General features: G+C 38.3%; 1 protein-coding gene across 1 annotated transcript in view; it reads right to left on the bottom strand.

The window, feature by feature from the left end:
* Nucleotides 1-218: 218 nt before the first annotated feature.
* The window catches only part of LOC124871891 (neuroligin-4, X-linked-like), a 38,056-nt gene continuing 15,195 nt past the window's right edge, over nt 219-23,079 (bottom strand). The window contains exons 7-9 of the mRNA XM_047371508.1: nt 18,736-18,860; nt 11,669-12,278; nt 219-4,464 (exon numbers count right to left, since the gene is read on the bottom strand). Coding sequence (XP_047227464.1) covers nt 4,057-4,464; nt 11,669-12,278; nt 18,736-18,860 — 1,143 coding nt within the window. The 3' untranslated portion in view covers nt 219-4,056. The remainder of the gene's footprint in view (nt 4,465-11,668; nt 12,279-18,735; nt 18,861-23,079) is intronic.

Genomic DNA, 23,079 nt, shown 5'->3' with positions numbered 1-23,079 from the left:
TTGTTATTTTGCTTGTCTGAGCTAATTGTACTTTTCTGAGAAAGTTATATATGCTAAAGATTTTCTAACAATTATAAATGAAAGAACATCACTTTACAGAAAGAAAATACACAGAACAAATTCATTTTAAAGCACACAAAATCCTATTTTTTGATATTTCTTTAAAAACTGCCACAAATAGTAAAACAGGGACATTAAAAATGTAAAATGCACAAAAATTGTAAAATACTGATATTTTTATTTTTCAAAAATGCAGCAGAAATGTTTTAGGCTCGTCACACGCCATCCGTCTGCTGAGACGGTAAACCCATAAGAAGAAACAAATATTCAGTCAAACATCCTTTAAATGTTATTTTTGTATCATTTTGTAAAAGTTATTTGCGTACCACAAATTTGTCAGCAATTTAAAATTTTGCACATTTTCGGTTAACAAGTGACAAAAAAAACCTCTCAGGGAAACTAATGAGGAAGTTACTTAGGATGAGCAGAGATTAAATAGGCCTCAACGTGACAAAGCTGCTTGTGATCACACATATTGAGACTGGGAGGGGGAAGGAAATGGGAGGGCCAGACTAACCTTGGGTAAAGGAAAGGGGCTAGGAAAAACAGGAAAATACAGAAATGCTGCAAAACGTTTGTTAGGGCCCTTGGTTGAGTTACTGGATTTAAAGTCATTATGGGCCCTTTAATCATTTGGTTAACTGGAACAAAGGAAAATGCTTTTTATGTGGTCTCCATGGGAGCTCTTGATCCTAAATACTTTACTTATGCATGTAAATTGTTTGTAATGGATTTGAGAAATGTTTGATCTGTTATGTTAATGACTAAGACCAGTAACAACCATGGCCCTCCTACACTCACAGTGAAGTCAGCAAGAAAAACCACCAGTAAAGCTATTATGTCCACAAGATGATGGTTGGAATTTCAGTGGTAGATTTAATTTAATTAAGCAAAAAAATTATCCTTTTTGGGGATATTAAGGTTTAGGAAGCAGCATGTTTGGAGCCTTGTTTTCCTGCACTGTTGACTCTCTCTCTCATTATAACACAATGATACTTTATCTTCCACCCCATTAATCAAAGCTTGCTCCAAACCAAGGTCACAGAAAATAAACCAAACTTCCAAGCTTTAAAAAATTGATTTTAGAGAGGTTTTTTTAATCAGGGCCAGGATTTCTGTCAGCACTAGGTAGTTTAATAAGGGGCACTACTTGAAAAACCAGGACCCTCCTTAACAGTAAATAACAAAGGCACAGTGCCTTGCAAAAGTATTTATACTACTTTTTATGTTAAAACCACAAACTTTTAAATATTGTATTATGTGTAAGTATATTATATAATAGATCAACATAAAATTGTCAATTATTGTGAAGTGGAAGAAAAATGATACATGAATTTAATTTTTAAAAAATCAATTCAAAACTTTTGTGTAATTTAATCTCAGTATAAATACAGATGTGCTGTTGCCTCTATAGCTTGTTTAAGACCATTAGTGAACAAATAATATCATAAAGACCAAATAACTCACCAAACAGGTCAGGGAAAGTTGTGGAGAAGTATTGAAGCAGTTATGTTACAATCCATCATCTTGACAAGAAAAAACTTTAATATAACTGTAAACCTACCAAAAGACCTAAACCAACAGATTACGCAAGGAGAACGTTAATCAGAGAAGCGGCCAAGATACCTATGGTAACTCTGGAGGAGTTACGTTTAAGTGAGAAAATCTGTTAACTATAACACAATGTGCTATGGACTCTACAAGTAGTTTAGGGGAGAGAAAAAAAAAAAAAACGTTTGCAGTTTGTCACAAGCCATGTAAGAAGCATTACAACATGTGGAAGAAGGTGCTCTGGTCGGATGAGACCAAAACTGAATGTTGTGTTTGTTTCAACAGTTATTTTAAGGTGTTCAATGCAGAAAGAACGATCAGATTGTTTTGTGTGTATAGTGAAGCTCAGATCTAGCACAAAACTGATGCAGCACTTCGCTATGAAAAACACTGTTTTCACAGTGAAATATGTTGGCAGCATCATGCTGTGGTGATGTTTTTCTTCAGCATGAACAGGGAATATGTATGGAGCTAAATACAGGACATCCAGGAAAAAAAAATGCTGTTAGAGGCAAAGACATGATACAGGGGTGAATAGTCACCTACCCACAAGAGGATTGGCCAAATCATCTCAATCTGTTAGAATGAACAAGTCAAACTCCAGCCATAAATCCAATTGAGAATCTGTGGCAAGGCTTAAAAAGAGATGGTAACAGAAACGCCCCATCAAATTTGACTGAGCTTCAGTTGTCTTGCAAAGAAATATGGATGAAATTTTCTAAAAATAAAACAGGGTTATATATGTGTAAAGCTGGCAGTTACATAAAAGGTTTACAGCTGTAATTGCATTGAAAGGTAATTCTACAAAGTACTTTTCAGGTGTGGCTGAATATGTATTTAGGCCACACATTTTCTTCCACTTTACAATTATTTATTACTTTGTGTTGGCCTATCACAAAAAGTCACAATAAAATTCATTAAAGTTTGTGGTTTGTTGTAGTGTGAAAAAAGTAAATACGTTCCATGGATTTAATCACTTTTTAAAGGCCTTGTACAAGAAATAAAGCATAATTTAATTTCCATAAAGAGACATTTTCATAAAAAGACATTCCATAAAATTCAGGGCCCCTTTAATCATCATCATTTATTTGTCTTCAGAAACAATATTAAGAGTTGGGGTTCAGAAAGGTGAAGTATTTAAGGAAAACAATTGGGGACAAGGGGTTATAGGGTCAAAGGGTTTGTGTTTTTTTTTGGCTGGTGCTTAATCATCAAACCAATATTGCATTATCTACACAGTACTAGCTGACTGATCAATGTTAAAAGAGAAATAGGCAGGATGATGTGAAAAATGTTCTATAGTTCAGCTACTGAATGAGGATCTAATTGGTCACATAGGTAAAAAACACTAAAATGACTGCATAGCAAATGTAGCTTTTATATCACTGTACTGTGTACATACTACAGGAGGTGAGATGGAAAGACTACCAGCCTTGCTTTAGGACATCTATACAATAATATATTAATATCTGAAATGAAAGCAATAATGTGGTTAAATAAGCAATGTTTTAATGCAAGTAGCAGGTAAATGCTATAAATCATAATATATCATCTGAATCTTTCCATTCTATTTACAAGAGTTTGACACATAGCTGGTTAGAGTGACACTTCACGGAGTTTGGCAACGCTTCAGAGGCCCGTTCTTCATCTGAACCTAAACTCTGTCTCTTGGCATACTTTCCATGTTGTTTTTTTATATGTCTATCTTTTTCCCTTTTTCCCTTGCTGTTGAATCCAACTCAATCAAATCTTTATCTCACATACAATCTAAATCTTTCCTTCAGCTAATGTTGTCTTTTTAATCCTCCTCTTCTTTTTCGGTTTTTTACAACCATCACTTGCATTTTTTTTTTCTTTTCTTTCCCACTCAGCTTAGTTGTATCCTTGGCAGATAGGGCCTTTGATCTTTTTTAATGGAAAAAAATGCTACATTCACATTGTAACAGGTTGTTCAAGTTGACATCAGCAGTCTGTGTGTGGCACTCTCATCTCATTTCTACATCTGCATCTGATCTCCCCATTCCCAGGATGGTCACTCAGGTGAAGTAAAAGAGAACTGTAACTGACCCGAGTACCCTTCATTTTCCTCCTCAGGTGTGGAAAGATTTCATTTAAAATCCAAAGCAGGTCTTGAAACATTGGGTTGTGAGCAAATGTTGCACAAAGCTGCGTCTCTGGGGAATCCAGTTTAAGTGCGGTTCCCCAACATGCAACACACACACGTCTGCCTTCTCATTCAGGAAAATGTCTCTCTGTGATTCAATCTGTAACAATCCTGCAGGGTAATTATTAGAGGTATTTCAGTCTGTTTTATGCATGTGTGTGAATATGTGTGGTTGTGTGTGTGTGTGTGTGTGTGTGTGTGTGTGTATGTGTGTGTGTGTTTGTATGGGTGTGTTAGAGTGTAAGCTGTTGGTGTGTGTTTGTGTGAGTGTCTGGCTGCGGTTATACACGTGTGGTGGAGTGTGTGTGTGCGGAGATGTGTGTGTGGGGCAAGTGTGTATTACTATATGGGCTATGGTGTGTGTAACCCTGGTGAGGGTGGCCCATCCTCATCCCAGCCACCGATCCAGGTGTCATTGGGGTCATTGGTGTTGCAGGGGTAACCGGGTGCGACCCCGGGGTCACGGGCAGCGAGCCGGGGGTCAGGGAGGTCATTAGGGGAACGTCATCTGGAGAGCGGCGTAGGGTTAGGGTGTAATCAGGTGGACAGGTGAGGCGCACAGTGTCCAGTGTGCTGTAAATGTCCTGGGTGTCCAAACCATCTAGAGCATCGAGTGTGTCCAGAGTGTGATGGTGATGAGCGTTGTTTCTCTCATCCGCTGATGCGACATCACACTCAAGCTGCTTCACCTGAAACGTGAATGGCATTAAAGAAAACACAGTGAAGATACATAAAAAAGAGAAGGATGGAGGCAAATGTATAAATTTTACTGCAATATTAGTAATTTCTGCAAATTTAGTTAACATACTGTGCCAAATCAATGTAAAGATTTTAGGCTTCTATTGGTGCATTTAAACCATTCTTTTTTCCATTTTGTAATAATGATACAACATACAACTTTAGTTCTATGTTGGTGTATGTTATTAAAAATCAAAATTAGGTGTAAAGAGATTAGGATTTTTTAAATACACGCTAAGTCAAAATGATAAACACAGCCTCGAATAAATGCATGGACTTCTAAAAATATTTAGATAAATGACCTTTGGCAAGAGAAATCATGCACCTCTTGTAGCCATAAGCAACGTCCTGGCAAAATTCTTACCATATACTGTATTTGAAGACTCTTATAATTAGAAATAGTAGAGCTCATCTTAATCAATTGGTTTTGTGGCACAGAACCAGTTTTCAATCATAGTCTTTAATTTCAATAGGACTGATGTTGAAGGCTTTGGGTAGGTCATTCAGGAAGCTTAGAGCAAGCCCCAAAAAGTTAATTTGATGTGTGGCGGTGGTTGTTGTCCTGTAGGAAAACCCAACTTTGTTCCCTTGGTTAGTATGGAAGCAAATCGTTACCATATTTCAAATGAAAAAGCATTTTCAGAAATGCTTTTTCATTTTAAGAATGTGGCTGCATTGTTTGACTCATTAATGAAATTAGTTATCAATAATCCTATTTGCATTTTAATTTTCTTCTTCAAGACTGCTCATTCTTTCACTTAATTAAAATGAAAAAGAAAAATACATTTGAGATTTATTTTTCAAAATGCACCCCAGCAAATAGATACCAAAATTCAATTTGAAATGTAAAATTTTAAAATGAAAAAGCATTTCCAGAAATGCTTTTTCATTTTAAGAATGTGGCTGCATTGTTTGATTCATAAATGAAATTAGTAATCAATCATCCTATTTGCATTTGCATTTTCTTCTTCACGACTGCACATTTTATGCCATAATCAAAAAGAAAACAAAGCAGACATTGCTTTTTTGTTTTCGTGGTCTGCCCGCAAAGTACTGCCCAGAACTCGAAAACGAAAAAGCATTCCGAGCGGCGGGCGCAGCAGAGTGACGTCAGCAGCCGCTCTTCCTCAGCTCCCTGCTGACCGAGCTACCCATCTTGTTCAGTAGGGGGCGCTGTGCACGTCTGCATTGCATTACATTGCAAACGTTCCGAGAAATCGATTGAATTGCAGCAGGGCCGAGCTCAATTTGTGGCAGTGACAGGCAGAACTGGTAGTTCCGGTGGCATCCTCATGGCCTGGGACATCCAGCGTGTTTTTAAGCATTTATTTATAATTTTCTGTGAGTGACAATTCAGAATAGCCATTCGTGCTCTACAATAAACCGGCTGTTTGTGCAATAAATCGTCGTCATCCTTTCAACACGTCACACATACACATAGTGCTATTTATTTTCCATGTCAAGTAAATACAATCACCTTATGTTATGGTTCTAAAGCTGTTTATTAAATAATAATCAATAATTAAATCATTATGTAAAGGTAACAGGCTATAACAATAATGACATCCCATTTGCCGATAATCAGCATCAGCTTCCACAAAAACAGCGGCAACCGCATTGGCAAGCTTTTACTGCCGGTCTGGCACCTTCTGGCATCCTCGCGGAATCTCGTGCCACCCTGTGGCAGGCTGTGGCAGTTCCGGTGGTAGTTCCGGTGGCAGGCTGTGGCGGAAAGAAGGAAGAGCGGCTGCTGACGTCACTCTTCTGCGCCCGCCGCTCGGAATGCTTTTTCGTTTTTGAGTTCTGGGCAGTACTTTGCGGGAAGACCACGAAAACGAAAAAGCAATGTCTGCTTTGTTTTCTTTTTGATTATGGCATAAAATGTGCAGTTGTGAAGAAGAAAATGCAAATGCAAATAGGATGATTGATTACTAATTTTATTTATGGGTCAAATAACGCAGCCGCATTCTTAAAATGAAAAAGCATTTCTGGAAATGCTTTTTCATTTTCAAATTTTACATTTCAAATTGAATTTTGGTATCTATTTGCTGGGGTACATTTTGAAAAATAAATCTCAAATGTATTTTTCTTTTTCATTTTAATTAAGTGAAAGAATGAGCAGTCTTGAAGAAAAAAATTATAATGCAAATAGGATTATTGATAACTAATTTAATTTATGAGTCAAACAATGCAGCCACATTCTTAAAATGAAAAGCATTTCTGAAAATGCTTTTTCATTTGAAATATGGTAACGATTTGCTTCCATATGGTTAGTAGTTTCTTTGTGTCTCAGCTAAGCTCCCTTTGTGTTAATTAGTCTCCCTCCCTCAGCTTCTCCGCCTTAATTCTGCCAAAGCTGCTCCACATGTCTTCTGATTGGCTCTTCTTTTTCATTTTCCACTCCTGCCTTATTATTTAAGCACATGGTTTTTCATTGTTCATTGATGGATTTTTCTTTTAGACTGCCTATTACTCTATTCTTTGAAGTATCCTGTTTTCTGCCTGTGCTCCATGTCTTGCTCAAGACCTATGTTTTCTGTTTTATTATTAATTCATTCACCATGTTCATCCCAAGTTTCTGTCTGCATTTTGGTCCAATCGAAAACCTACACTCCATTCTGCATGAGGTACATATTTTGAAATATGAACCCTAACATTAGATACATTTTTTGCAGGAACATCAACAGTCGTACAACCACAATTCCAATAAGATTGGGACGTTGCGTAAAAATTTAAAAATAAAATACCGAATACAATAATTTGCAAAACCAATTCAACCTATATGCAATTGAATACACTACAAAGACAAGATATTTAATGTTCAAACTGATAAACGTTATTGATTTTTCGCAAAAATTCAATCATTTTGAGTTTGATGCTTGCAACATGTTCCAAACTACCTGGAACAGGGCCATGTTTACCACTGTCTTACATCACCTTTCCTTTTAACAACATTCAATAAGCATTTGGGAACTGAGGACACTAACTGTTGAAGGTTTGTTGGTGGAATTATTTCCTATTCTTGTTTGATTAACAACTTCAGTTGAAAGATGAAAACATTGTCTTATTTAATCACCAGTCGACCAATCGGTCAATCCATTCAAGCAAGATTAGATCACTTGAGATCAGCCTTGCTATAAATCACATGAGCCAAAACATACTGTATCCTAATTCCTATTTAACAGTGTATACAACTTGTAAAGCTATTCCAGCAGACCCCTAAATAGCATTTAAAGCCTTAAATTAGCCTATCCCTCAGTCTTCAACACATGTATGAATAACAATACTGTGTGCAGAAACCAGATGGTTATGCTGGTTTTTTTTTTTCCTACATAATATATGAGAATAAAAAAACAGAAGAATAAGAAAAAGAACATTCTAAGTAGCTGTGGTAAAGAGCAACACAGTAGAATTGCCAATTATTAGTAATTGTCAGACATAAAAAAATATCTAAAAAGCTTCAATACACAGTGAATACAATTGACATATTCAGCGAATGAACTGGAGGCAATTTGTAGAAATTGAAGCGATTGTAGACCCTTCACATACGTGCACACATCCGAACACTCGCACTAATTTTCATACTGATAATGTCCTCTGATGACAGGCAGTGAGTCAGAAGAGCAATCCACCAGCAGATGTCCTCCCAACAGGCCAAGAGTTGAGTCAATCTTTCCTCACAACCTCTGCTTAATGCATGATTAGTTTTGTATAACTTTTATTGCTAGGTCCTGTCAGACTCATCAGTTTACACAGCAAAAAACTTTAACCCCAATGCTGTATTTATGCTGTTGGGACAGAGGTTCAGTAGCAAAACACTGGGTCAAAAATAGTGACCCAGTTTGTTGGGTTAGACAAGAGACTAGAAAACGATACGTTAGCCAGTCTGTGGCTGTCAATTGTGCTATTTGCTGCAGCACCCCTCAAAAACAGCTTTTTATTTGCTATTGAGTGTTGAGCATTTGAGTATTTAAAGGAAAAAATACACACAATACAAGTTGTTAATAACCAAATAGGCTGTTAGGAAATTTCAACTATTAATTGGCCTATAATAAATATGAAATAATAATTTTTTTTCATTTGAGAACTTAACTATAATATTTCACTTGGAAAAAGAAAACAATAATGAAAGTTGAATGATTGTTCTGAAAATATATTCTATTCAACATGACCTGTAAGCTGGGTAAACAGACCATTACAAGTCAGTTGACTAGGTTTGATTTTACACAATAAAAGGCGGTACATTCATTAATGATATCTTGTCAAGATTTAAAATAGATTTTGAAATAAAGAAAATATCATTTGATATGGGATTAAAACTATTAAACTGGCATTTAATGGTAAATTAAGATACATTAATTATCCAAGAACCTCAACTTTTTAAACGTCTTAATTTATTCTTAGTTGATGATACCTACCATAGGTATTCAAAGACTGCAATTTTAAACTGTACAACAACCTACAACCTAGTATTAAGGTCACCTGGCTGAAAATAAATTATATTTGTGTAAATAAATAAAGTTTCCTATATAGTCCCTCCAGGGACAATATATCCCATCTGGCCTGGGCTATATAGTCCCTCCAGGGAGCTCTGGGTCCTCCCCAGGGTCTCCACCCAATAGGACATGCCTGGAAAACCTCCAAAGGGATATGCCGTGGGGGCATCCCGATCATATGCCCAAACCACCTCATCTTAACAACACAGTGTCTGCTGTGGACCACTACTTTCTCAAAACCTGAGATGGTCCTCACACATAGACAATGTTCGTAAGAAGGTACAGAAGAGACTGTACTTCCTGAGGCAACTCAAGAAGTACAGCTTTCCACAGGAGCTGCTGGTCATCTTCAGCACTGCCATAATTTAGTCTGTTCTGTCTTCATCCATCTCAGTGTGGTTTGGCTCATCCACAAAACAGGACAGGTCCAGACTGCAACAAACAATCCGGTCTGCAGAGAGGATTATCAGGGATGACCTTCCCTCCATCCAGGACTTATACAGGTCTAGGGTCAGAAAAAGGGCAACTAAAATCTCTGCAGACCCCACACACCCTGCACACACACTGTTTAGGAGTTTACCTTCAGGTCGGGGCTACAGAGCACTGTTTGCTAAAACCAGCCGCCACAGAGACAGTTTCTCCCCCCAGGCTGTTTCTCTGATAAACACTTGACAGACAGAGTTCCAGAACAACAAAATGCATACTTGGACTGATCTCACACTATATTCTATTGTAAAGTCAATTGTGTATAGATGTTCACTAGTGGTCAAAAGTTGTATGCCTTTCTCACTTAATGGGTCTCTTTATTTTCATGACTGTTTAAATTGTAGATACTCACCAGAGACAACAAACTTGTGAATGGACACACATGGAATTATGTAGTAAACAAAAAGTGTGAAATTGTCAGGATCTGGGTGTGTGTTTGTGTTTGTGTGATTGCTACATGTGCTCATTCTCAGGTGGTGCTGGAGCTCTCAGGTGTGCTGGGTGACAGGTGCGACTTATTCCACTGATTGCTAGGAGGAGTACTTAAGCAGGAGGCTGCCAGCAATTCAATGCGAGAGTGTTTTGCCACAGTGGTACAAACTCTAGACACACTCCAAGTTATGCTTCATACTTCGACCTCATTTAACTTTGTTTTTTGCTCCTCTGCAGATTTTGAAAGCCTAAGCTATGGATCTATGTCACTGAGTTTTCTGGACTACATTTCTGAAAGTTACTCTGGATGATCAAGCCTGTCTTCGTTCTGAGGATTCCTATCCTGTGATCTACCTTCGGCTGGATTTGCATCAAGCTGGCAGCTTCCTGTCCTCTTCATCTCCTGAGCCAAGCCACAAGCGTACCCTGTCCACCCTCCAATGTAAGGCTCCGCACATCGAACTTGTTTACTGTAACCTGAGCTCCACAGAACAGCACCAAGTGAACTCTCTACGGAAATACCTGCTTAAGACCTGTATCCTGAATCTCATTCCCCCTGGCGACCTGAAGATCATAACTCAGTAAGCCGATCTCCATATCAAAATAACTATTTGCTCTTAGTTTCGTTTTTCCCTCCGTTACCCGTACTCATCCATTCTCTTCACTTCTCTCCTTACAGTGAGATATTTTGTCCGTTCCGTTCCTGACTATATCTTCAATAAACAATCTTTATTTTACTTCCTCCTCCTCCTGAGTGTTCTCTGTATGTGGGTCCAAGCTATTTCAAACATAATGACAGAAATAACTCTAAACATTTTTATATTTTAGATTCTTCAAAATAGCCACCCTTTGCTTTGACTCTTTTGCTTTCTTAGCATCCTCTTCACGAGGAACGCCTAAACAGTGGTCATCTGAAATGGTTTTACAAAGAGTCTTGAAAGAATTTCCCAGCCGTTCATTGAGAGACAGCAAGAGGTTAATATTTCAGTCATTACAGCAAAGGGCGGCTACTTTAAGGATTCTAAAATATAACATATTTAAAGTGATTTTACAATTTTTGGTTTGCTACACACTTGCATAAGTGTTCATTCACTGTTTTGATGCCTTCATTGAGAATCTACATACTATTTAAATAGTCAGAAACATAAAGAAAACTATTAAAAGAGTTCTAAAACGTTTGACCGGTAGTGTACTTTCAAAAAGATATTTTGTATTACTGAGAGCAAAGTGTAACCTGATTAGACTTCACCAAACTTCTTCCACAGGATGAGAAAGATCTGCAAAATGTATGTCAGTTTCAACTGATATTGTAATCTCACACTAGAGAATGATTTTGTTTTAACATTATTTTAGTTTCAGCTGCATTAATTTTATTTTAGTAGTTATATCTATATGATTTTATCCAGTTTAATCCAAAGCATATTGTTTCCTAATAAAAGGTTTACCAGACATTATGAGGTTGTTTTTCTTTATTTTGCCATCAGATTATTTATAAATTCAGGTAACTTATGCAGAATCAAACTAAACCCACCCATTAGTATCCTTAAGTTGTTACCCAAACATTTTATTTTGTATAAACCTGGTTGTACTGACCTCATAACACAAGCCTGTTTAGATAAATCACCTCAGTGCTTGATTGGATGGTCTTTTACTCAGGACTGGATATGCACAAAATTGTGTTGTTTTGAAAGGTTTTAGAGTGCAGATAAGCCTATTTGAATAAGGGTCACAGATTACACACCTGTAATGACATCAGTCCCTCTCCCTGCAGGTGGGCTGCAACATCTGCGGGTGTTATGTCCCTTCTAGGAGGAGGCAGTGGACGTGGTCTACGATGCTCAAGACGTCTTTTGTCTTTCTTATACAGCAGAGCCGCAAATGCTAATATATTGAGAAACAGCAGTGATGCTCCTACAGCTATCGTCACTGACAGTTCAGTTGAGTAGTCCTCATTTGGCATCCGAACCCCACTTTCCCCTCCATCCTGGCCCAAAGCAGACTCCGGTGGCTGTGGCGTGCCTCCTTGCGAACCTGGATGGCGTGTGCTTATAGGAGGCCATCCTTTGGATAGACGCTTGGTGTAAGAATAAGGGGTATCATCTTGTGGAGAGGGACTGTGTGTGAATGAGGAAACAGACTGCAAAAGTTCATTGACATGATGCAAGTGAGGAACCAGCTGGAGCCAGAAGGAGATCTTGGTGGCGCGGTAGTGGTCTCTGACACGTGGCTTGAGTCCAATGTGGAGGTACAGCTGCTCTTTGGGGGTGTATTTAGACCAGGCAACTTCCTCAAATCGATTGGGCTTTGTGTGGATGAACTTGGTGTCTTGAGGAACTGGCTGGTTTGGATCCCTGCCAAAAGAAAAAAAAACACTGGGAATAAACACATGGTGTACTGACAGATGAAACATACTTGCTTACATGCTTACAAATATTTTTTTCTCATTAAAGTTGTTGCCAAACGTCCCACTAAATCCACTTCTGACTGGCTGATAAGTCCCTCATGACAACTCTTCTCCCAGAAGCTTCGGGTGTTAAGAGGCTACACTATGTTAAAGATATTGCCAGAACCTGAAACTTTTGTTGTTTAAAGAAATTTGAGTCAAAACTAGGATTGAGAAACATATGGGGACTTTAACTGTTATACAGTTGTACCTCTGTTATGGGTGTATACAATATCATAGGCAACTGTGGCTCACTGAGAACAGTAGTCATCTTGCAATCCGTGTTGTGTGTTCAATTCCAGCTTCTTCCTGCCACATGTTGATGTGCCCCTGGGTAAGTCACTTAACCTCAATTGTTTGTGCATTGGTGTATAAATGTGTGCATGTTAGTGTGTGCATGTGGGTGAATGTGGCTCTAGTGTAAAGCGCTATGAGTGGAAAGGTGCTATATAAGTTCAGTCCATTTACCATTGTATGCTATGCTAAGTTGTTCATCATTGAGTGAAATAATTTTTTTTTTATTTATCCACCGCTAGTAGTGTGATTAAGCCTTCAGTAACTTTGGAAAACTTTGTTGGGACCCAAGCCATGGGTTACAACATTAAAGGCCGGTTTGAACATTTCTGTAACTTTCAAAAGAAATGACATTAACCTGCCTCCTAACACAGCCCAGGATGAGGAGGAGTCAGAGCTGGAATTTTTGACCAAAGACACCTACCCCCCTCCGCTTGCCCTCACTACGACTGTGCACCTCAGCTAATGGAGAGACCGGACCACACATCAGCTGCAGGCCTTTAAACTCATGGGAAAGCCTAAGGCCTAGAATCCTTGGAAGTAAGAAGCTACGAACCTTCAATCGAACATCGGCCAATCGAAAGCAACCACAATATGAGTCTAAACAAGTGGTATTTTAAAGTGGCTGATATTCACTCAAATAAGTAGGAGCTTAACTAGGACTTCGATTTGGCCCCACTGAGCTAACTTTTTAAATGCATAAATCTACATCAGATAAAATGTTCAAATAGAATTATTCTAATGCATCATGTTCAACCTCGTGTGGTTCAGATGTTTTTGGGAAATGTACTATTTATATTTCTATTTACTCTTTTGAAGTTCTTAAATCTAGGGGAGTCCAAAAAAGCTTCTGAGCTTCTTCTTAGCTGGCAAAAGTCCTTTGAGGGTATTGAGTTTCTCTCAAAGCTGGCCAACACTTTTACACAGACATCCATCCAATCAATATCAAGGTGACATGAAACACACTACTGGCAGCAAGTAAATTCCCAAAGTAAACATTTTGTTTTTTGTGGTTTTTTTTCATTGAACATAACTCTAAGGTGATTTATGTGTAGATCACTGACTTGTGCTCATTTTAAATCACAGTTGGAGCCCCTTTTACATAAACACATAAGATTTCAACAGACTAAGACTAAAGTAAGATATATTAAGATATTTATGATATTAAAGATATTTATTATTATAAACAATAAATTAATGTATCATTAAATATATTATTATTTACAATAAGAAAATAAGAGTTGTGCCTGGATCTTTTTTTTTTTTTACATTTTGTCATATTATAACCACAAACTTTAATGTATTGAATTAGGATGTTGTGTAATAAACCAACACCAAGCTGTGCACAAGCCACAATAGACGTACTCCGTAACACAAAAGCTATAGTCGTAGCGAAAGATGGTTCGACAAATGTTGACTCAAGATGCCTGAAAACATGTGACAATGTTAAGATTTTATTTGCAATGTTGAAAATCATGTTTCATTCCCTTCCACTTCATAATAATGTACTACTTTGTGTTGATCTGTGACAGAAAATCCCAATAAAAAACAGTGATATTCCTTGGTTTTTTACAAAATGATGAAAAGACCAAGTAGCATGAATATTTTAGCAGGTAGTGTATTTGTATTAATCAACATACAGTATTTCCATCAGCAGCCAAAATGTCAAAAAACAAAATCTAATTTTGAAATAAAAATTCCATTTGCTGACTTCGCAGTATAAGCAGCACATAAAAGGCTGCTAAAGTGTGAAGCTCTACCAACACCCAAGCAAGTGCACAAGATGAGGATTGATACGCCCACGCAGCCTACAAAACATACATCAGGGAGCATCGCTTCTCGCCGGTTAAATTGAGCTGTCGCAGAGTTCTATCATCGTCTGAGGCGTTCTCTGCAGAGTGAAATCTCTTTTTCAGAGAAAGTTCCCCATTGATAATTGAAGGGTAGACTGAACTCTTCACATCCCTCCTTTGGTGATTTTGCTCCTCTGCTTGCTGTGATGGTAATGACAATTCCGGCTGTGCTAGAAACTGCAAACCTAATGCGATGTCACTGTTTAAACTATCCACATTAGAGATACTTTTTTTTCCATGTCAGAGTAAAAATCTCTGAAAGCACTTCTCCCATTCTTTATGCTGTCAGATAGCGAGACTCAGTGTATGTTTAGATCAACATATACACTAAAGATTTCTCTGTAAATCTATTCCCCATGGACTGCGCTTCAATTGAATTAATTAATGACAATTTCTCACTTCTGTGGGTTTATCCTCAACCATTATAATTGTCATGTAAAGTATAATAATTGTTATTGTTTCAAAATGGCTGCAAAACAGTCCAAACTCAGCCGGATTGGATGAGAGCATCTGTGAGCAGCAATCTTTAGAACGTGACACAGATTAGCAATAGAATATACGTCTCAACTTTGATTAGGTCATTCTACCACATAAAACGCTTTGATCTAAACCATTCCAATGTAGCTCTGCGGCAATGCTACAGTCACTTTCACCAGAGAGCAACTCTTAAGCATCAGGCAGTCCTATCTGAGCAGTTTTTCTCTGGTTTTCATCAATCCAGATCCTGGTTAGAAGCGCAGCAGCTCTCTGTGGGATTTACTGGAAACGTAGACGGGGTAATCACGCAGGTACGCTCATCAAGCTTCACCAGTGAGGACAGTGCGCTCCGGTCCCTTCCATCCACTTGGCAAATATCCTCTCCCTGGCAAACAAAATAGACGAGTACCTCCTTCTCAGCACAAGAAACTCAGACTTTCACAGCTCTGCCACCTTCTGCTTTACTGGAAGCTGGCTTAGTGAACACATCCTGGACACTTCTGATGTTAGGCTTCCAGCTGTTTCAAGTGGACCCAGGAGCCCTCGGGGAAAAAGACAGGAGGTGGCATCTGCTTTTGTATCAAAAACGTTGTTGTACTAATATGTAAACCCTTTTATTCATAGAGTGAGTTGGCCAGTGTCATCCCAACACATCCCACCACAAGCCTGCATCAGAAGCTGAAAAACAACTCGCCGAGCTAATAACAGACATGGAGAAGAAACACCCAGGCTCTCTCATCATTGTTCTTGGTGATTTTAACAGGGCAAAGCTGTCAAATGAACTACCAAAATACAACAGCATGTAAAGTGTCCCAACAGAGACACAAACACAATCGACCACTGTAACACCGTCTTAAAAGAAGCATACCGCTCAGTTCTCTGTGCAAATTTAGGACTCTCTGATCACTGTCTGCTTCATCTCAATTCAACTTACAGGCAAAAACTGAAAACCTCTAAACCTGTTGTTATCACTGTTAGGAAGTGGACTGTTGAGTCAAAGCAGATGTTACAGGCCTGCTTTGACTGCACATATTAGAGTGTTTTTGAAGCTCCAGCCACTGGCCTGGACAAACTTGCTCAAACTGTGACATCATACATCAGTTTTTGTGAGGACGTGTGTGTGCAGACCAGGATCTCAGTGGAGACTGGAACCAGTATAAGCAGCAAGCAACAGACTGACCATGGAGATCAGGATAGCTTAAGGAAGCTACAGCAAGAAGCTAATAAGCAACCCAGTAGCAGTTTGGAGGAGCTTGAATGACATCACAAACTACATGAGCCCACTCCCCCACGCTGTAATGACCGCAGACTGACTGACAACCTAAAGAGATTTTTTCTAAAGGTTTGAAAAATAGCCGCTCACACGTTCAAACCATTCATCCATACCCCACTCCCATACAAAAAGACTACCTCCTACCCCCACCAGCAACTGTACAACCCCATTTACTCTCCGCCTGAACCCCTAACTGCACTAAAGATCACTGAAGAAGATAGGCTCTTTTCAGTGTCAGAAGACCAGAAAAGCTTTCTACAAGAAAGCATGCGCTTACCAATTGGCCCCCATCTTCACTCTGATTTTCAATGAGTCTCTGAAGCTGTATGAGGTTCCCTACTGAGTTAAGTATTCCACCATCATCCTGGTCCCCAAGAAACTCACCATAATATCATTAGAGGACTGTTGACTGGTCCACTGGTGCAGTCAGAATCACCTGGAGCTTAACCAGCTCAAGACTGTGGAGATAATGGAGGACTTCTGAAAAACATTCCCCACACTGCCTCCCCTCACCATCCTCAACAACACTATGTCTACTGTGGATCACTTCCGGTTCCTAGAACAACCCTTTCTCAGGACCTGAGCTGGTCCTCACACATAGACACTGCTCAGAAGAAGGCCCAGCAGAGACTGAATTCCTTGCAGCAACTCAAGAATACCTTCCACAAGAGCTGCTGGTCATCTTTTAGACTGCCATTATTCAGTCTGTTCTGTGCTCTTCTATCACTGTGTAATTTGGCTTATTCACAAAACATCACAGGTCCAGATTGCAATGAACAATTAGGCATGCAAAGAGGATAATCAGGGCTGACCTTCCCTCCATCCAGGAGTTATACAGGTCTAGTGTCAGAAAAAGGAGCAGCTAACATCTCTGTGGATCCCACGCATGCTGGACACATTTTTTTTTTACTTTTTTCTTCTGGTCGGCGCTTTAGAATTTATTTACAAAAAAATATTCGGTAAAGAGACATTTTCTTTCCACAGGATGCCTCTCTGATGACCTCACCTTAAAGGCTGAGTAGTCAGTAGATTCTCCCACCTGAGCAGTATCTCTTCTGCAGCTTCTTCTCAGTTAACAAAGGTCTAATTGTTGCTTCTCTAAATATTGATCCCCTTTCCCAGCTTGTCAGTTTAAGTAGATAGCCCCATCTGAGTAGGTTTGGAGCTGTACCATATTTTGTATAGTTTTGGATGTTGGACTAAACAATGGGCTGCATGGTGGCGCATGCATGACGGGGGTTCTCACCGGGTACTCCGGCTTCCTCCGACAGTCCAAAGACGTGCCTGTTAGGTTAATTGCTAACTCTAAATTGCCCTTAGGTGTATGAATGAGTGTGTGCTTGGTTGTTTGTGTGTTGCCCTGCGACGGACTGGCGATCTGTCCAGGGTCTAACCCGCCTCTCGCCCATAGACTGCTGGAGATAGGCACCAGCTCCCCCGCGACCCACTATGGAATAAGCGGTAGAAAATGACTGACTGACTGACTTTTGCATGTACTGTATGTGCTGCCAGGTTTGCAAAGTATTAAAGTGATATTTTTTGTATCACTTTCTATATATTTTTCTTAGCCACTGGCAGATCATTTTATTTTCAGTTTAACAAATTGAATCCTTTAGCTACAGGCAGTAGTTTTTCATTTAACATTTTGAGTAACCACTCCATCCCTTCAAAATGATAGAGTAGAGAAAAGAAGAGTCGGTAACTTCGAGGCCAAAAAATAAAATGAAAAGGCCTGTCAAGATTTTGACAGAACATCACGATGCAACCACTGCCAAAATAATCTGCAGTGCTTCTTTCATAATTTTCTTTGAATAAGTATCTCCTCGTCACACGAAAGATGCTTTGAAAGGAAAAACTAAGCGCACCCCTCACGTCGGTTCATTATGTTTGTTCCACTTAACACTATTTTCTGCTAATGTTTCTGTAAAAATCATCATTTGGTGGAAACTCTGCTTCCAAAACAAATAAATGACGATATGAATCACTTTTTATTAGCCCAAAAATGTAACATATGTAAAGCTTATTGAACACTGCACAGTGAAGAGGCTCAAAACTGTTCATCTTGATAACGACATAGACTTGAATCTTGGCCATGTTTTTTTAAGCTTGGATGAAATTTGTTCCTGTAAATTCAAGAGTGAGCTGTCCACATTCACACAAACAACACTGCATCTTGCCAAACCCTTGTCTCTGTGAAGTTTTACAAAAAAAACTATGAGGAAAAATTAATCAGTGCACTTTATTTTACATTCAAAAATGTAATTAAATGTCTGGATCTGTATTCATTAAAATAAGACCTCTTCTGCTCGTGGGCGAAGATTCGATATTGATATCAGAGTAAAGCTAATTAGCTGAAGAAATGCATTGTTTTTCTTGAGTTTTTTGCTGCACAAAGAAAATAAAAAACCCTGTCAGTGGGACTTTCCAACTGATTGATGTTTCACATCACTAAACCTTTTTCAGCTTACCCGGTCTTAGCGAAGTTGGTCCAGTAAGTCATGACCACAGCGCTCAGCATCACGTCGTTCTTGGAGAAGTTACAGTTGAACAGATCAGTGGGACCCACCATGGGCACGCCGAACACATAGGGCACCTACACACACATACGTACACACAATGGAATAACCTAAAATACTTAAAAGTAAAGTCACTTATTCATTTGGTGATTTAAATGGATTCCAGCATAAGTCAGACCTGCATAATAATACATTATTTAGGGAATCTGCTTAAAGACTTAAAGCAGCGTATTTCTGGCATCAGTGAGCTAAAATTTTATAACCATTCCACAGACTGCAATTCAACTGGTCTAAAAGAAAAATATACATAAGTACTTTCTCTCTTTTTAGACTTTATAAAAGCCCACATGAATAAATGTAAATAAAACGTTTTGAATTCCAGCATTGAAAACATCTGCCTACACTGCAAAGCAAATGAAAATAACGGGAAAAAACACGAAGCAAATTAAGCATATTAAAACCCTTATCTCTAAGAGTACTTGTACAACTAATGATGCATCTAATTACTGCAGAATCCTAAGCTTGGTACTGTTCTCATTTATATATTCCTTGTAGTAATATCCAATGGTTTTGGTGAGTGATTAGTTGGCTACAATTAAACCAGGTAATTAGTGTCTTTTTGTTCTTTGTTTAGCACTCTGTTTAATATAGCCTTCTGATAACCATAAGGACCAATTATGAAACACAACTCAAAATTGTGTATTTGGTGCACAGTTTTTAAGTTATCTTATTTTTATTTTCCCTTGTTCTGTTTTTCTGCATGCATCAGCTTTAATTACTTGCATATAGTGGATATAAAAAGTGGAGATTTTTCTATAAGTTTTTTTTTTTTTTTTTTTTGCTGTATAAATAAACCAAGATAAATGATTTAAAACCTTTCCCAACTATATTTGACATTTATACTTTACAGTTCCGCTAAAAACCAACAAAGCTATTGAAAGAAAAAGTGTAAAGAATTTTAAAAAACAGCAATAAACTAACTCCATAAGTGTGCACATCATTAAAATAACACTTTGCTGAACCAATTTTAATTCAATTTTAGCATTCCGTCTTCTTCAGTTCACATTTATTATCAAGTCAGTCATTTAATATGGATGGCATTAAATTGACCTACAGAAATAACGTAAAGGACCTTGGTGTTAATTCAATTCAATTCAATTTTATTTATAAAGCGCCAATTCACAACACATGTTGTCTCAAGGCACTTCACAACAGTCAGGTACATATTTTCCAATTAATCCTAACCATTGAACAGCACAGTCAGATTCAGTTATTTATTCAAATTGGATAAAATGTTTTTCTGTCAAAGGAAACCCAGCAGATTGCATTCAGTCAGTGACTTGCAGCATTCCCTCCTCCTGGATGAGCATGTAGAGACAGTGGGCAGTCACTGGCGTTGACTTTGCAGCAATCCCTCATACTGAGCATGCATGTAGCGACAGTGGAGAGGAAAAACTTCCTTTTAACAGGAAGAAACCTCCAGCAGAACCAGGCTCAGTGTGAGCAGCCATCTGCCACGACTGACTGGGGGTTTGAGAGAACAGAGCAGAGACACAAAGAGAACAAAGAAGCACTGATCCAGTAGTACTTTCTATGGGAAGAAAAAATAAAAGTTAATGGATGTAGCTCCTTTAGTCGTTTTACCTAGAAAGAAAGAACAGATAAACTCTGAGCCAGTTTTCAAGGTTAGAGTCTGAAAGAGAGCACATACAGTTAATTACAGTTAAGCTCAGTCAATCGCCATGTCTAGGAGAGAGAAAGGGTTAAACACTAAAAGACAGGGCCATGTGGATCATCGGTAGAGGGTGAGCATTAAGTTGTTTCCAGCAGAAGCTTGGATGCCCCTCTCCAGAAAGGTGTCACAGGCAGATACAGAGCCAGGCCAGGTGTAGCTTCTAGGAAGAGAAAAGAGAGAACAAAGTTAAAAGCTGAAATAACAGCAAATAATGCAAAATTGGAGAGTAGTGTGAGAATGTAGCGAAGAGGGTGAAAGTGGTCATTATGTCCTCCAGCAGCCTAAGCCTATAGCAGCATAACTACACAGATAGTTTCATAACTGAGCTGGTTTAGGTGTTAGATTTGATTTGATTTCTTTTTTTCACATCTGGAATACCACCATAATTAGAAACATCCTGTCCAGGAGTGCCACTGAAAAAACTTGTCAAGCATTTGCTATGTCAAGGCTGGACTACTGTAAGTTTTTACAATCAGAAAGTCCACAAAATGCAGTTAAAAACATTCAGCTTATCCAAAGCGCTGCAGCAAGAGCTCTTATGAAAATTAAAAAGAGGGATTCTGACCTTTTAGTTATCAGGTACCTCACCTGTGGAACCAACTACACACTTCTCAAGGTTACTGTATGTAGACTGTTTATTTCCACTGTGTACCATATTGATTGTATTAGGGCCGACTGATATTAGATCGTAAAAGATTGGAACATGATGATGATCTACCAAAGCATAAAGACTGTCATATTGACACTGTGTTTTGCAGACCCAGTCCATCTTTGTTCTTTATTAAGTAAATAATAATTATAGTACTAATTAATGTCACCTAATAACAAGTTGAAGTAGTAATAGGAGTCTCTCAATAAATATTATATCTTGCTAAAAAACCCAAAAAGAAATTGCTGAATTATATTATAACATGAGCAGAGGTTAACCTTAGTTTATATTTTCAGTAAATCATACATTCTAAAGTAAACACTTTCATTATCTGTTTACAAATAAAACATAAATGTGTCAATGTGAAAATGTCACTTTCTTCAGAAGAACTGATTGCTTGGGCCTGTCATTTGCATGTTGATTAAATAAATCTCGTAACCTGCATGAAGTTCTGTTTTTGTGCTCTGAGTTGTTCTCACACAGTTTCCAAATATTTTATTAAGCTATGAATAATTGTCCTCAGACATTTCACAGCAAGGGAATCATACCACTTTGTATGCTCTTTAGTTGTATCTTCATTCTTTCCTTTAGCTTGAAGCAAGAGTGCACTTAACCTGTGATGCTGTACACCTTTTAAATTAAAACACAGTTTCAGAGTGGTGGAGTGTGGTCAGTCAGTCAGTGGTTTAAGTATTAAATGTCAGTTGTACTTGACACAAGAGGGCAAATTTGAGAAAACAAGTGAAAATCTGTTTAAAATGCACATTATTGAGGTTTCGAGATAATCACAGATTAGACACTCATCATCAACATGAAGGTCTTATTCGTTAGGGGCTTTAATTTGTGCATTTGAACTGTTAATATCTTTGAGTGTAATTATAATGCAACAAATAACTTCAATGAATTTGCCCTGCGATGGACTGGCGACCTGTCCAGGGTGTACCCTGCCTCTCGCCCATAGACTACTGGAGATAGGCACCAGCTCCCCCGCGACCCACTATGGAATAAGCGGTAGAAAATGACTGACTGACTGACTGAATTTAAAAACGATAATTAGTAACACAAGTTTGAATTTGTGAAATGTGCAGAATCCATGCAGGGTCAAAATCATATACACAGGCTTCAATATAAACATTTACTCAGCCTGATTAATATTTCAATAAATGTCCCTTAGTAAGCTGAAGAGGAAGTACAACATTTCTGTAGCCAACAACAAGCTTGTGGCTTAATTCTGCCAGTATATGTGGCCACTTGTGTTATCAGAAATGGTAGCTCAGCTTGGAAGAACAAGTTAAATAGGGCTGAAGTTAAAGCAAATCTAGAAGCTGAATGTTAGCCTTATTTATCCATTTTAAAACAACTTTTTATGTGTGTTTGGGATCTTTGCTCATTTAAGACATTTGTGTCCAAGTCTCAACCATCTGATACTATGTGTTCCCTTTCACATTGAATTGAATTAGTTAGATCATTCAGGAACAACCCACGGACCACTAAAGCTCAGGTTTATTATACACTGGAAGATGCTGGAACACCATGAAGCCATTTTAAAATCAACATTTACTAAAATACCTGCTCCGAAACTGACACCTTCAAGCTGCGGAAAGCAAATAAAATTAGCTGCTTCCCACATGGTTAAGCCAAATACCTTCTGGAGAAATGTTTAATGGTTAGACAAAAAAAAAGATGGAGCTATTTGGCCAAAATAACTAGACTGTTTCAAGGAGTCAAGGCAAAGCTTTTGAAACTAAGAACAGTACACAAACTGTCTTGCACTGTGGTGGTAGTATCTTGCTTAAGGTCTGCACAAAGTTGGTGTAGCAATGAAGATGAAGGACTACACCCACATTTTTCTAATTTTCCACAACAGCTCTCGCCCGGATTAATCTGGGTGTATCAAACAGACAATGATCAA

This window comes from Girardinichthys multiradiatus, chromosome 7 (genome assembly GCF_021462225.1).
Source record: "Girardinichthys multiradiatus isolate DD_20200921_A chromosome 7, DD_fGirMul_XY1, whole genome shotgun sequence".
Lineage (NCBI taxonomy): Eukaryota > Metazoa > Chordata > Actinopteri > Cyprinodontiformes > Goodeidae > Girardinichthys > Girardinichthys multiradiatus.
Note: the sequence above shows the minus strand (reverse complement) of the source record. Positions and strands in the feature narration are given on the sequence as shown.